The following is a 15,737-nucleotide window of genomic DNA, read 5'->3' as shown; positions in this document are numbered from 1 at the left end:
ATTTTACATTCTTTAATTATTATTTATTTTATTTTATATTTTTCAATGATTGATGGAATAATTGAGTAATATCAGATATAATAAATGTAAATACAATAATAATGTTATATATATAAAATTATGGATGTTAAATAAATAAGATAATTTTGGTTCGGAAAGAAATCTAGTAGTTGATGTGACTATAGTTGGCTAATTATGGACAAAGATGCCAATAGCCGCCTTAGTTGAATATGTACAAGGAAACAATTCCACCACAGAATGCTTGATATTTTTTATTCTAGCTATGATATGGTAGCATACAACTTGTGCAAATGATAAGGCCCAAAATTCTATGGTTGAAAACATATGAGGCTACTATAAGATGAGGAGAATTAACATGATGTTATCTGAATAAAAAAAAGTCAAAAGCGCATAGATCAAACTTGGTGATCAAGATCAGTTGATAGAACACAGAAAATGATCGTGTCTCTGCTTTTTCCCTTGCGGCACAAATATTTTCTTAGTACTCCCTCTTTTTGGAAACCTGCCTTCTCCAGCACCCTTTGAGACCCCACATTTTCTGCATCAACTAGAGCTTCAAGCCTCTCTAAGTGTGGAAACTCTCTGAATGCAACCTTCTTCACTTGTTTTACAACATAAGTCATAATCCCTCTGGACCAGTATTTAGAACCTAGAACATATCCAAGTTCCACTGATTTCTCCCTTGATTTATCGGAAGCAGAAGACGAGGTCATAGAGATAAAGCCAATAGCATGGTCATTAAGGCATATTGCTCTGCCCCATAGAAACTCGCATGCTCTATTTTGAATAAAGTCAATGCCCTGGTCTTTGCTGCTGTAAGTTTCCCAAGTGCAAAACTTGGTTACTTTTTCATCAGTGGTCCACACCATGAGATCATCAACATCAGAGAGCTGAAGGGGTCGAAGACTAATTTGCGCTAAATCAACACTCTCTTCTCTGTCTCTCTCCATCATAACTAGCTACTCTTGGTTTGGACTACAGATTTTGGAAGCAGTGTTGGCCTATTTATTAAGTGATGATAATGGAACAAAAGAGAATGCTATCCATAAAGAAAGTTCCAAGAAAGAAGGGTATACTTGGAGTAGCCACCAAGCAACGAAGGAAGTGAAAGGAACAATAAAATTATAACAATACTGCTTTTCGCCATGTTTGACTTGTGATTGATGAAATTATTTTACAAAAGCTAGCGTTATGCTTATATGCATATTATGCCGATACCCATGTTTATTGNTCATTTTTATCTTTAAAAGATAAAATTAATCAAATTCGTCTCCAAAAAATAATCAACTTAATTGCGATAGTCCTTACACTGAAATGGCTATTATCCTCTTGTTGCTGATAAGATAAGTATATTAAATAATTTCAAATCATTCCTTAAGTCCACTATAGCACCTTTAGAACATTGTCTTCTTCTTCTACCAAGTCCTCCTCCAATCATGGTCGGAACCACACTAGGGCGGGACCAATAGGTCAGCGCGTAATCACCGTCGATGTCAACGGCGGTGGACAGTTCCGGTCGGTGCAAGCTGCGGTGAATTGAATGCCGTCCCAGACAACAATAGAATGAACGTACTGATCCAAATCAGCCCGGGATACTACATGTATACACATATCAGTTAAGTTCTTCATTGCTGGTAGAAAACAATGCCATCATTACCGTCCCAGCATTGTTTGCAATTTCATTAAACATACTACATTTATTTTTTAATTTGGTATGAAGAAAATAAACTAATAAAAGAATAATGTGGTTGATATTGGGAGGTTGTTGGGTGCAGAGAGAAGGTTGTTGTGCCCGTGACGAAGCCGTACATAACGTTTGAGGGAGCGGGAAAAGAAGTGGCGTGATAGAATGGCATGATAGGGCCAGTGACCTTGGTCCCAACGGACAGCAACTGCGTACTTACAGAACTGCTTCTGTCACTGTTTTCGCCAACCATTTCTCTGCTCGCAATATCAGCTTCAAGGTATACACAACTAATTGGCTACTCTTATCATATCTTTATTATTCAAAATTGTTAGACAAATTAATATGCTTCACTAAATTTTTTATTAGATCAATTTTTTTTCTGTTTTGTCCTGGAGCTTTCTTCTCAATGATTTTTTAGTAACATTATCTTTAACTTTCATAACAAACTGCCAGATGAGAGATTCACTAAAATTCATATTGAGGTAGAGTCTTGAGAAAGCTTTTGAGTTGTTTCAATGGCCTGAAAAAAAAATTTAATATAGCTATAGTTTGAATTAATTGCTCCAAGAGCAGCAATGGAAGTGAGAAGAAGAGGGGAGATGAAAGTGAGAGGAAGAGGAGAGATGGAAGTGAGAGAAAGAGGGACGAAAATACCAACACAACCAATCATTGAATTTGGGATTAGGGTTTATAGACTTACGGACTTATCTGAATTTATCTAATAAACTTATCTTATCAACAACAAGAGGGTACACTAAGCAAGTGCCACGCTGGCAGAATAACACAGTTAACCGGCAATGTCAGCGAGCATTAGCCATTAGCCACCTCAACGCAGGAGATAGAGGTGGCAAACGGGTCTAAATCCGCCGGACTGGTCTGCGTAACCTGCCAAAAAAGGCAGATCGGACTGAAAAAATAGGACCGCCAAATAGCAAAAGTCCGCCTAACCCGCACAGCTTAAATCGCGAGTTTTAGCGGGGCCGACTTCCTTGCCGAGTTTTGTATTTTTTGGCAAGGGGGTATTTTTGCAATTTTTTTTTGCAAAAATTCAACTTTTTCTAACCCAATTTACAAGAGAATGAAGATGAAAATTGAGTGTTTTTGATATGTTTATTTTGCTTTGGAGACAATATTTATAATTATGTTTTGGATTATGTTTACTTTGGTTTGAAGACAATATTTATAATTACGAAGATTTTAATGTTTGTGAATATAAAAATTATAATTTTTTATGCCTTTAGAAATTATAAATTTATTAAAATGAGATGACGGAAGGACTAACGCGATCAAGTTGGTTATCTTTCGGAGATGAATTTGATTAATTTTATCTTTCGATGACGAAAATGGAAATCAAAATATTTTTCAAAAAACGATATTGATTATTAACTCATAATATAATAATATTTCATTTCAATTAAGAGAATTATTTCACTTGTTAACATGACATTGTACACTTAACATTAAATGAGTAATACATTAATCATATTAAATTTATTAATTAAAATTGACTATTAATTAATTAATTAATTAATTAATAGTCAAACTCTAATATATTATTATAAAAATAAACTGTGAATGACCTAAAAAAAAATTATTTCTTTATTCATTCAATTTTTTTTAACAAAGACTTTATTTAATTCACTCATTATAATCATAGAATTCAAACTCTCACAAAAAATTAACGTATTTCTTATTGATTAATCATAATTTTACAACCATTTAAATCATACTCGATAATACAATATTCATTCAACTAACATCTTAAGGTATTAAATGTCCAAAATTAAAGTATAATAAATACTTTGTTAATTACTATGATAAGTCGTAGGTCAAAAGAACATTTAATACTACATTTATGGTGGCATTTATGTTAGTACCTCAAAATCTTTCTCTAACACAATTGAATTTTTTTTTTTTTTTGCAAAAACACCAGCCTATTATTGCAACATCAGTATTATATCTCTTCTTTATTATAAGAATAACTCAATATTGATCATTTACTATTATATTCCTACTTCTTTGTTGTGTCATTTAAAATTATATTAATGACTAATTTAAATATTAAATAAAATAATTAGTCTTCTAAATACAAAACAACAGAAACCTGAAACCTCTTAGGGTTCATATGGAGCACGCAGATTTTACTAGAGACAGCAATGGCAGTTCAGATGGTGGCACAAGAGAAGTGCGCCCACCAGTAAGTCTTCTCTAATGTATGAATATTGTATTTTATCACATAGTTTCTTCTTCCTTCCACATTAATGGTTCTCTGTTCATTTTTTTTATAGATTTAAATCTGTTTCTTGCACATAGTTGTCGATATTTCTTGCTTGGACATTAATGTTTCTTCTTCCTTTGTTTTTTATCGATATTGGTGTTTGATAGCATAAGGGAGATTGTCTTCTACAATTTGAACGCTTTCTTCTATTTTTTTTATTTTAGAATTTAAAAAATTTTAAAAAAATATAGAACCAGAACAGTGCTATTATTTTCATTTAGTGGTCTCTGCACTTTGATTTATTAGAATACTATTTGTTTTATGTTTTTCCGGTTACAAATAAAATTGCTGAGTAGGATCTTAAAGTGGATGATATAATGGAAGAAAGAGTATTCTTTGATGAGATGATAGAAGAGTCAGTTGATACAGAGGAATTTTAAGGAATGTATCAAGATGAAATCAAGCAGTAAGCTGTGAATTCTGAGGATTTAGGGGAGCAAGAATTTCAAGCAATGTTTGATGGAAACGATTTTTTACATCAGATGGATGAAGTATATCGAATAGATGATATTGAAAATATTGCCATGGTTGATTTTCTGAACATTGGTGCTCATGAGATGGAATATTTTCATTTTTCTAATCTTCAGATAGCATTTGATTTCTATAACCATTATGCAAAATTTGTTAGTTTTGGTGCTAGAAAAAGTAAGACTTGGAAAAATAGCAAAGGAGAATATGTGAAGCAATTATTTGTTTGCTCTTGTGAGGGATTTAGACCAGAGAAATATTATAATATGGAAAACAGAAAAAGGGAGCCAAAATCTGAGACTCGTTGTGGTTGCCTGGCTAGGTTTGTAGTTCGTTTTGCGGCTTACACTGGAAGATGGCATGTGGCTTTGTTTGTTGAATCGCAAAAACATGATTGCCTTGATCCTATGTTAGTTGGTTTCCTTCCTACACATAGAAAAATGGCAGAAGCTGATGCTAGTAAAATGAACAACATGAAGGATGCAGACATTAGCAACCCCATATATATGCTATGTTAGCTAATCAAGTAGGTGGTTATGAAAATGTTAATTATACCTTAAGGGATATGTATAATGAGATCACTAGGCGAAGGCGTCATGTCCTAGGTGATGCTAGAGCAGCATTGCGATACCTCAAAAACCAGAAAGCTGAATATCCTTGCCTCTATTATGAGCACATAATTGATGCTAAAGGGGTATTGCGAGCTCTATTTTGGTGTGATGGAAGAAGCCAATTAGATTATGAAGTATTTGGAGATGTGCTTGCCTTTGATGCGACATACAAGAAAAACAAGTACTTGTATCCGGTAGTAGTGTTTTTCAATGTGAATCATCACAATTAAACAATGGTATTTGGAAGTGCTCTAGTTATCAATGAGAGTAAGGAGGTTTAGGTGTGGTTATTACAACAACTATTGGCAGCCATGAAGGGAAAAACACCTGTGTCTGTGATTACAGATGGTACTTCATCAATGAAGTTTGTAATTGAGGTGGTATTCCTAAATACCCATCATAGATTATGTGCTTGACACCTCATTCAAAATGCCACAAGTAATGTTGGAAACCCAAAATTCACATCTATGTTTGACAAGTGTATGCTAGGAGATTATAAGATTAGTGTGTTTGAGCAGAAGTGGTTTGGAATGGTTGAGAAGTTTGGTGTAGCTAAAAAGAATTGAATTATTGACATGTACGAGAAAAGGCATACGCGGGCCACTGCACATATTCGAGGCAAGTTTTTTGCAGGATTTAGGACAACTCGATGCGAAGATTTGCACTCTATTATTGCAAAATATGTTAAATCGCAATATAATTTGGTTGATTTCATAAAGCATTTTAAGCGATGTCTTACCTACCTACGATATAAGGAGATTGAGGCTGACTATGTTTCCATATCTGGTCTGCCGGTACTTACAACAGTATTGGAACCTTTGGAAAGGTCTGCATCAAATGTCTATACACGAGAGATACTTTTTATATTTTGACTAATGCTTGTTAGGGCTGCAAGAATGAAGGTTGCGCAAGATGTGGCATTTGAGTCATTTGTAATTTATACAATATCTAAATATGGAAATCTAAATAGTTCATAGGAAGTGTCTGTGGATAATAAAATGACGAAATTCAATTGTTCATGCTTAAGGAAGGATTCCTTTGGAATTCCGTGTGAGCATATAGTTTGTGTGTAGTGTGCTGGTGTTTTTTAACATCCTTGAGCTGCCAAAGTCTCTTGTGTTGACAAGGTGGTCGAAAAATGCCAAGACAAGCACTTTCGATTCAAGTGGCGTTACTTGGGAGTCTATAATATTGAGCCAATATGGATGCTTGATGGATTGGTGTTGGCAACTGTCCTATGTCGCTAGTCGAAGGCAAGAGAGATTCCACCTTATTCGAGACACTGTTATGAGCCTAATCGAAGATTTCAAGATTGAAGATGAACAAAAAAAGCAAGTTGGTGCTGAAGCTGATAGTTCGGATGGTATTTTTCTTAAGAATCCACAAAATTGTAGATCTAAGTGTTGTCCAGGTGAAAAGGTAAAACGAAAACCACAACGATGTGGTATTTGTTGCATGGAAGGGCACAATAAAATATCTTGTCCATTGGCAAAGGATATTCAGCAGACCAATGCGAGTTGTGAAACTTCTCATGGCATAAATGGGAACCCTTTTGAGGAAGGTTTGGATGCAGATGCAAATGCAGAAATGGTAATATTTGGTTTAATGATTTGCGTATCACAACATGTTAATTATATAATTTTCATTAATAAGAGTGGAGATTGATCAATATTTTGTTTGCATGGATTTTGGGCATCTGATATTGAAGATTATGAAAAAGAGTTTTTGGCAGGAGGTTCTGATGCAAGTGCTGACATGAAATTTAATGAAGAGTTCTCATTGTAATATTATATGAATTTTTATTATGTGCTAATTGAATAAAATGTGGATTATAGAACTTTGTCATTCATATCTAATAATTATAATACAATACTTTTTCTGACTTTAATCCGGTTGCTTGAGATTCATATCATAAAATATAGCATAGGATAAGTCACTGCAACCCAACAAAAAATGGGGATAAAGAAAAAATGAAAAATCTCAGCACACCTTTAGAAAAGAATGAAACCAAGTGTGTTACATTACAAGGCAATTCTTTAACTATATACATGACGCTCAGTACTATTCTTTTGAAAGCTAAAAACATAGAGACATGAAAGAAGTTGTTATGATCAAATGACACTCTCATTTCTTATGATGAAGCTCTCATTTGAGTAGCTAAGTTAAGAATGAATATGCTAGTTTTATTAGTCCTCATTACTTGAAGGCCTACCACAAAGACACACTTTTCTGCGCCTTCTGCTGTTTTTCTTCCCAGTGTGAATGAAGTCCCTCAGCAAGACTACTGTTGGCCGACCGATTCTTGTTCTCGCTTTTTGGTTGTTCTCATCAGCCATTTTCAGCAGAAGATATTGTATGTTCTGAACCTCAAACTGCAACCTTCCTATTTGTTCAGAACTTCTGCAAGCCTGCTCCGTTACTCGCTTTCTTTGGACTTGTCCGGCGTTTTCCAGCTCCGCCGATGTATCTCTTTCTATCATTGAGGTGCCCTCTTCAATAGCCTTTGTCAGTTGGTCATTCATGTTTACTTGTTGCATGACAGCTTCCTCAACTTCTTCTATGTGGCTTTTAACTGTTTCATATTCAACTTCATTTAGCTTCTTGCTCCTCTTCTTTGCCACTGGTTTCTTCTTCAAATCTTGCACACTCATTCGGAGAATGGCCAACTTCTGAGCATCTGAGGCCAGCCTCTCCAAGATCTTTCTCTCACCATCCTGAGTTGTCTCTCTTCTAGTTTTCAGTTGCATGAGATTGTCAATATTCAATTCCTTTTCAACCTCCAATTCTGATGAGTTTTCACACCTTTCAGAATTTTCTGACTGATGGCATGTCACAATTTCATCTGTTGGAGCAGAACTCCGTCTATTCGCTTCACTAACCATTGAATCACCATAGCAGTCCAGTTGAGCAGTTTCGAGTAACTCAAGCATCTGATCATTGGTTCCACAAAGCTCCATCTTGCAGTACTTGGAGTCTAGATCATCTGAGTTGTGATCAAGTGGAATGTCTTTCATCAGTGATCCATTTTCAAACTTTGTTCTCCATGTGCTAAGGTCACGATTGCCCTTGCGCTTATGTGTATGATCCATCACCACTCTTCTGTAGCCATTTCCTTGGTATGAAGCAACTTCCATATTTGCATATTCAGCCGCTTGTATTGGAGCTCTTGCTTCAACATTTTCAGTTAAATTTTCCTTCTTGACACGTCTTACAATTTCTTCCATCATTGCCTTTTCAACCGCTCTAATCCTCCTCTGCATGCTAAGCAAATCTGAAACCCCAACTGGTATCAATTCACTTTTTTGATCTCTTAAAATTTCATTGGTATCTTCTTGGAGACAAGTCTCAACTACTATATCTACATCCTGGACAAAACGTTAATGATAGGACTGGATTAGTGGAAAGCATAATTTTATATACAAACTCTTTTGACATGACAAAAAGGAAGTAATTTATAGAAGTACACAATAGCTAGTAAAAAGGTCAAAACAGAATACTACCTTCTGTTCTTCTCTATTGCCTACAGCATAAGCTTTATTGGTCCAGAGAAGGGAAATGTGTTCCAGAGATGCAAAATCATCTTTTAAAGAGCTTATAGCTGGAATATATGCAGATAACTGTCTCTGGAGTCCTCCAACTTTATTCTCTAGCAATCCAATTCTTTCTAACATCTGTTCGATGACCGAGCTTTTTGCGGCACTTTCATCACCAAGTCTCTTGCAAACTCCAGCCATCTCATTGAGCTTACTTTTCAACAGTGCTTCACAAATGGATGAAATCTGAAGATCAGAAAAGCATGCCGTAGCCTCAGCCTCCCATTGTTCAACTTCATTTGTTTTATCCAGCAACTTTGAATTCAGTATGTCTTCCTTCACCCTGTGCTGTTCAACTTCCTGATGTAGTAATCTCATCTCAGACTGAAAGCTTTTATTTGTTTCATTAAGGCGTTCAATTTCTTTTTTGTGATTCATGCAATTTTTTGAAAGTTCAACAATCTTTCTGTCCATATCTTCTTTGATCATTCTTGATTCTTCTTGTTCCATCTTCAGCTCCTCAATAGCTCTGCAGAACTCGGTGTTCAATGTCTCTGATGCCTTTAGCCTTTTCTCCATTGCTAACAGTTCGGCTTCTTTCTTCTTAACCAGATTTTCTGAGTTTTCAATTTGATGACTTAAATGGAAACTTGTGTCTTTGGCTTCATGCAACTCTTTGTCCATTCTCTCAATTGACTTATTTAGATAAACATTCTCTGCTTCTGTCAACTCGAACCTTTTCCTCAACTTGTCAAGCTCCTGCTTAAGATCACAATTCATACTGCTAACATTGCCGAGGCATTCATAAAGTTCTTTCTTTTCGGTGACTTTCTCAGAGACAGACCTCTCATAGACCAAATTCAGGTTGCTTAGAGCTAGTATCTCGTGAAGAATTACATTATTCTCATCTTCAGCAGCAGAAATTGTATCTTTAAGGTCCAAAACACTCTTAAGCAATGACCTTTTCTCTTCAACCAACTTACTATTTTCTTCCCGAAGCACTTGATTTGCTCTCTGTGAATCTACCAACTCCACATGCAGAACTGCCAATTTTGTCTTCAATGTATTCTCTTTTTCTTCTACATTGGCTACTTCAGAACTTAGTTGCTTGTTCATCTCCTGAAGTTCAACCTTGTCTGTCTGCAGCATAGTATTCTGTTCTCTCATGTTCTCAAGCTCTTGATTCAGTGTCTTTTTGTCTGACTCCAATTTTTCTCCCTCAGACTGATGTTGACAAAGTGAAGATTTGAGGACAGAATTCTCAACAAGCAGCTGCTGCTTCTCCTCTTGGCTTCTCACAACAGAACTTTTCAAGCCCTCAATGCTGCCCAAAATATGCAATATTGGTATTTCCCCTTGCTTGTTACCTTTATCATGCTCAAAATCTAGATCAATCTGAAGAGCCCCACAAACTTGATGAATACACATTTTGAACTTTCTAATTTCATGTAACAAGAACTCTACCTCCATCAGTTGCATGAGATTTTCACTCTCCAACTCTGAGATGACTTTATCAGAAAATTTAGATGCCTCAACATGCTTTTCACATTCAATTAATAAGGCCAAGTTGTTCTGCTCCAAATCTTCTATAGAACTTTGCAAGATGAACATCTCGATCTGAGCATTAACAGCTTTGTCAAGTTCTTCTTCGAATTCTATCTTCCCCGACCGCTGCTCTTTCTGTAGTACATGAACAAGATTCTCCAATTTTGCTAGGCGAGCATCACTTGATTGTTTCTGAATAGTGTGTGTTTCGTTTTGCACCAAAATTGAAGCACGGAGTTCTTCTATTTGACTGTCAGCATTTTCTTTGTCCTTCTCCACATCAGAATACTTCTCTTCCAAATCTGTGAACCTCTTTTCCAGGTTACCTAGTCCTGCTTCAACACTCTCCAACTGAGATATTAGAACCCTTCTTTCAGTTAGAAGATTGTTCTTTTCATCAGTTAGCAACTTGCACAATCCTTCCAAGTGACTTGATTTAGCCTTTGTACCTTCAAGTTCAATCTTTACGTCTGAAAGAGACTTCTCCAACAAGGTATTCATCTCCAGTTGCTTCTTCATACTTTCCTGGATAATTTGCAACTGTGAAAGCAAAGTTGATTTCTCAGCAACAAGAATGGACTTCTCTTCCTGTAGAACTTCACTGGACTCTTGAAATTTCTTTGCTGTTGCTCTTAATCCATCTAACTCATTATACAATGTATACATGGAAAATTCCATAAAGGCATTTTCTATCAAAAGTTCATCCATATCCTTTGACTTTTCACGAAGAGCTTCCTTTTCATTGCGTTCCATTTGGCAGAGCTCCTTGAGCTTCGAGTTCTCTCCTTGTAAATCCTTCACTGATTCTGCAAAACATACAGGATTCAAACCTAAAGTCTGTAGTTGTTCCAGCAATGCCTGATATCTACTATTAAGGTCCAGAACATCTTCCTTTATTTGATGAGCTTCCTGCTGTAGGCCATTGGTTTCCTCAGGATTGATAGCAAACTCTTTTTCAAGTTTCTCATTGATTGCCTTCAATTTAGAGATTTCCGTTTGTTGTTTTTTTATTGACATCGAGGAAGAGAAGTTAAGTCCATGCAGAGTTCTGTTTACTTCTGCAATGCCTTCCATTTCTTCCTTATAATCTTGTTTGGAAACCTCTAAGTCCTTCAACAGCTGAAGCCCATATTTAAGCTCCAAAGCAAGATTCCTCTGCTCCTGTTGTGATTGAGAGTATAACTTCTGCAGAATCTGTAGAATGGATTCAATTTGAAGGAAGTTAGAATGCTCTTCATGCATCAGAGTCTGCAGCCTCTCTATCTCAGCATGCTTGTCTAATAGCTCTTGATCTTTTGCAGCTATCTTCTGAACTAGATCTTCAGCCTCTAACTGAAGCAATTGGTTTGATTTCTCCAACAGATCACAATGCTTTTCAGCACTCTTAAGCTTTTCAGACCCTTCCAAGATCTCTATATTTAGTCGTTCAGAATTTTTTTGGGCATGCAACATTCCCCTCTCCAGTTTAGATATTTTCTCCAAGCATTGCTGGTAAAGGGTGGCTAGAGATTCTTTCTCTTCTTTCAGTTCAGCAAGACTTTTCCTCAGTTCTTTAACTTCATGTTCTGCCTTTTCAAGTTGCCCGTTTATCGTCCTGGAATTCTCCTCAGCAAGGGTAATCTTTGCCTCCAAATCTGATATCTTTTCAAGACACTGCTTATATTGAAGAAGACCAGCATCCTTCTCAGCTTCCACTCTGCTAAGTTCATGCTTGAGATTTTCAGCATTGCTTTCTGCCTTAACAGCTCTCTCATCAAGTCTCTCCGCTTGCAACTTGGCCAGAGATAACATAGCCTCCAGGTTAGCTATACTTTGTAGACACTGGTTGTACTGAACTAGTCCTGCATCCTTGTCAGCTTCTAGCTCTGCTAGCGCTTCCTTCAATACTTTTATTTCAATTTCAGCTTTACTTGCTCGCTCGTCAAGGTCTCCAGCATCCTTTTGTGCCTTGCTAAGATCTCTTTCCATTTGAGATAACTTCTCCAAACTCTTCTGGTACTGAAGGGAGACAGCATTCTTATCAGACAGTATTTTGGCCAGGGCATTCCTTAAGATTTGAGCTTCAGGGATTGAAGAAAGTCCATGTGCTTCTTTCTGCAAATCATCAGGCTCCAAGGATGCACAAATTGGACGAGGCACCCCTGAATTCTGCAGTTCAGCATCAGGGCCTGCAGGATCATCAGTTAACATGTAATTTGCTTCATCAGGAAATGCTTCTGCCATGGTTTTGTGGGCGTGGCGTAGCTCCACCGTTGCATGATCATATCTCTCTGCTAATGCACGGTATGCTCGGTAGAACTCCTCAACTAATTTCATGATTTCTGGGCGCTTCTTATAGTACATTTCTGCCCGCCTTGCAAATGTATCTGCATCCACCTCAAGTAGCTTGATAATTGCTTTGACTTTTGCATCCATGTCTGCATGAAAAATAACACAGAATATAACATGTTAAGGACCATATTCACAAATTACAATTAATGGATCCTAGCAATTCTAAGTTTAAATACCCACTCCAGTCCATCATCTTATTGTAATGAATTAATCATGGTTCACACTTCTTTTAAGAGAACTGAGTATTTCTAATAGACATTATGACAGAATGAAAAAGAAATGTCAATCTCAGCATTAAAAGTATATCAAATTGGAAAGGATTAGTCATTCTTGGAGTGAAATTTTGTAATGCTAAGTTTGTGAGACATACGCAATCTTTTGGAAGGATTTTATAGAAAATCTTATACAAGGCCATAACATCACAGAGCACTACTTCTCAATATCGTCAACTACAGGGTTTGCATATATTTAATCTTTTCAAATATACCAAATAAGAAAGATGTAGAAATCATACGCCATAAACATTCTTAGTGAAGAAGACTCCAGAAAACTTCAGGACCCTGGTTTGTTTCAAAAGTCCCCAAAACATAAGCCATTTGTAAGCTAACAGAGTAACAGATGAACTGAAAATCCGTGATGTATATGTTTGCCATAGCAATGTTAGAACTACTTTCCTCCGGAGAAGCTTAAGTCTAGAATATTCCCACAAGTCCTAACACCATGGACATTAGCATGATGTTCTGATTCTTAGTCCTTCTTATTAGTATCTTGTTACTCCTAACCAATGTGTTTTTGATGAAATTGGTTACAATGAAATTTGGCTTATTGTGGATAGTTTAGCTTCATCTAAACATGCAGCAGTGTTTCTATTAGTTTAGTATGGTGGTTTGCCAGCAAATTCAATGCAAAAATGCACACCAGATAACATAACTACTCAAAGTCTGTAATCTATCTATTCAAATTCCACTAAAAGTCTAAAACAGTATTGAACCTTCAAGATATAGAGGAATTGACCACACCTGTGAGGTTTTCCTGAAGCCATTTTGAATTCTTTGGGCTAATGTGGCTATCCCACAACCAAGAATATAAGCGCCTGGACTCGGAATGTGTCAAGGTTGCCATAGCTATGCTGATGAACACCAGTACAGTTGGTTTTACTTTTGCAAAAGCCTGGTATTGAGTATTGCTCTACTCCAAGACATTTTAGACCAGTTTCTTTATTTATTGTACCTACCATTAAATAAATGCAAATATGTTATCATAGTATAAATTGGCCTAATCAATAAGAAATAAAGCTAAAATTTTCAACATTGATATGGTATTACCTTCCAATTGGAAACAGCTCCAATTTATCAGCGTAGCTAAATGGTTTTTTCAGCTGTTCCCACAATTTGATACAATGAGGCAGCAGTCAGAAGGAAATGAACCAGATCAATCTAGAAAAAAAGAAAAAAGTTATGTCAGGCAACTACTGAACAAGATTACAGTACGAAATATCAAATATGCAGCAGAAGGTTCCATGCTTCATGATGATGCATTTTATCAGATGAACAACTTCAAATGCAACAACCGGGCTCCATTATATAGTATCCATGGACAAGAAGTAAATCTTAGCTTCTGCATGCGAAGAATTACTAACTTAACGGAAGCAGTGATGCAGAATGATTATTGACCATGAAATGTTAAAAGCAGCATAGAGAAGTATACTGAGAAAAAGGCTATGACATATCAAAAAGGTGAAAGAAAAAAAAATAAAGGCAGTGATCATGAGGCCAAAATAAAGGGGAAGAAGCTGAGATCAAGTACTCACCAAGTGAATGAGGAACTTGGAACTTGGTGTTTAACAGTTATCAACAACGACTTCTGGGTGCACAAATAATTATCATTAAAGTGATCAAATGGGTATGAAGAAAACCATGAAAAGCATCAAGCTTTGAAGTTGTTAGGATCAAAGACAGCCCAGAATTATGGAATCTGGAAATGGGATTCCCTTGAGCAGCCGAAAACCTTCCAATTTACTACCCCATTTTCATTTTCTGTGAGCTTACACACAAAATTGAAAATAAAAATGTTCTCTTTCTTCCTCTCCCACTACTGTTCGTGAAACAGGTTATTTGGCAATATATTCTTGCAGATTTATATTAAAAAAAAAAAAAAAGAAGAATTTGATGAGTAGTTGTTGTGTTTTTTTATGCTAATTCTCTTGTTTATTGCCATAATAATAATTACATGTACTGTTATAGTAACATTGAAGGAAGGGAATGCGTGCAAATGCAATGCTTTGTCTCCATTTAAACCGTCATTAACGGGATCCATAGCTATGATTATGTCTTAATTACCTTGTTTACTTTTGTCACACTTAATAATTAACAGCAATATTGTGACAACGGTCGTCTTCTTCTGGTTTTTGTGGTTTCAATTTCATCCATCGTTAGCTTGAAAGAGAACTAGTGAACTACCAACCTTACTTGCCATTTAGCAATTCCCTTTCCCACTTTTGTTAAACACGTTGTTCATCTGCAAAAATACTATTTTACATTTGGATATATATAATTTCATTACATATTTGTTAGGAAAATAAATGGTTACACTTAAATGTTAAAATGCATATTCGGTTACAAATAGTAAAGTTACTCTATTCAACATCCAAATAAGTATTGGTTGGTTTCATCTGCTTCTTCCTTTTTTGACTTTTTGACAAAACCGACAATTTCATCATAGTGGGGATGGAATGGAAATATGGGTTATGGCCTTATGGGTATAGAAGAAAGGAGGACTGGACAATACCATTATAATGATCAAATATCAATTTTGTCCCTGTATTGAACTTCTCATCATTATTTATTTTATTTCTTTGGCAATATAATGGTTGGCATGCAAGTAGAATGGCACGTTTATAATTACAAATAATTGGGACAGGTGAGATGCTAAAGCCAAAAGAAGAGGTAGATGGTTTGTCTTTTGTAAAGTACAATGAATTAAACAAAATGATATATGCTAATATAAGTCTTAAAATAAGCATTGCAGAAAATACTTATGACTTGTACATTGTTGTAGGATAGGAGGAGGTACATTTCTTGTTGCGCATGATTACCGCTAAATTCTGGACTTGTGGGCTACAGTTGCAATAAGAATTGGGCACGCATGCATCATAGTCAAACATGTTTTGGTTAGCAAGTAGTGTGTGTCCCACCTTTTTAATCATTCATTATCAGTAGCAAATCACAAAAACAAATAGTTACTTCTTACTTGGCCGGTTGGGA

At 36.0% G+C, this 15,737-nt stretch overlaps 2 protein-coding genes across 5 annotated transcripts in view; both read right to left on the bottom strand.

Annotated features, from left to right (window-relative positions):
* LOC107643235 (uncharacterized N-acetyltransferase p20) overlaps positions 1-4,957 on the bottom strand; it is a 6,258-nt gene extending 1,301 nt beyond the window's left edge. For 2 of the 4 annotated variants that reach the window (XM_021123283.1, XM_021123284.1), the window contains exon 1: positions 423-1,227. In XM_021123283.1, coding sequence (XP_020978942.1) covers positions 423-974 — 552 coding nt within the window. In that variant the 5' untranslated portion in view covers positions 975-1,227. Of the gene's footprint in view, positions 1-422; positions 1,229-4,951 lie in introns of those variants that run through there. The other 2 variants (XM_016346825.2, XM_021123282.1) reach the window with 2 other exon arrangements.
* On the bottom strand, positions 7,026-14,601 carry LOC107643232 (protein NETWORKED 1A). Its single transcript, XM_016346823.2, has 5 exons — positions 14,285-14,601; positions 13,800-13,910; positions 13,494-13,704; positions 8,566-12,560; positions 7,026-8,430 (listed from the first exon to the last, which is right to left on the bottom strand). The coding sequence occupies exons 3-5, from the start codon at positions 13,594-13,596 to the stop codon at positions 7,252-7,254; spliced, it is 5,277 nt and encodes a 1,758-aa protein (XP_016202309.1). The 5' UTR covers positions 13,597-13,704; positions 13,800-13,910; positions 14,285-14,601; the 3' UTR covers positions 7,026-7,251.

This window comes from Arachis ipaensis, chromosome B05 (assembly GCF_000816755.2).
Source record: "Arachis ipaensis cultivar K30076 chromosome B05, Araip1.1, whole genome shotgun sequence".
In the NCBI taxonomy this organism is placed as follows: domain Eukaryota; kingdom Viridiplantae; phylum Streptophyta; class Magnoliopsida; order Fabales; family Fabaceae; genus Arachis; species Arachis ipaensis.
The sequence above is the reverse complement of the archived record's forward strand: the minus strand, read 5'-3'. Positions and strand labels throughout refer to the sequence as shown.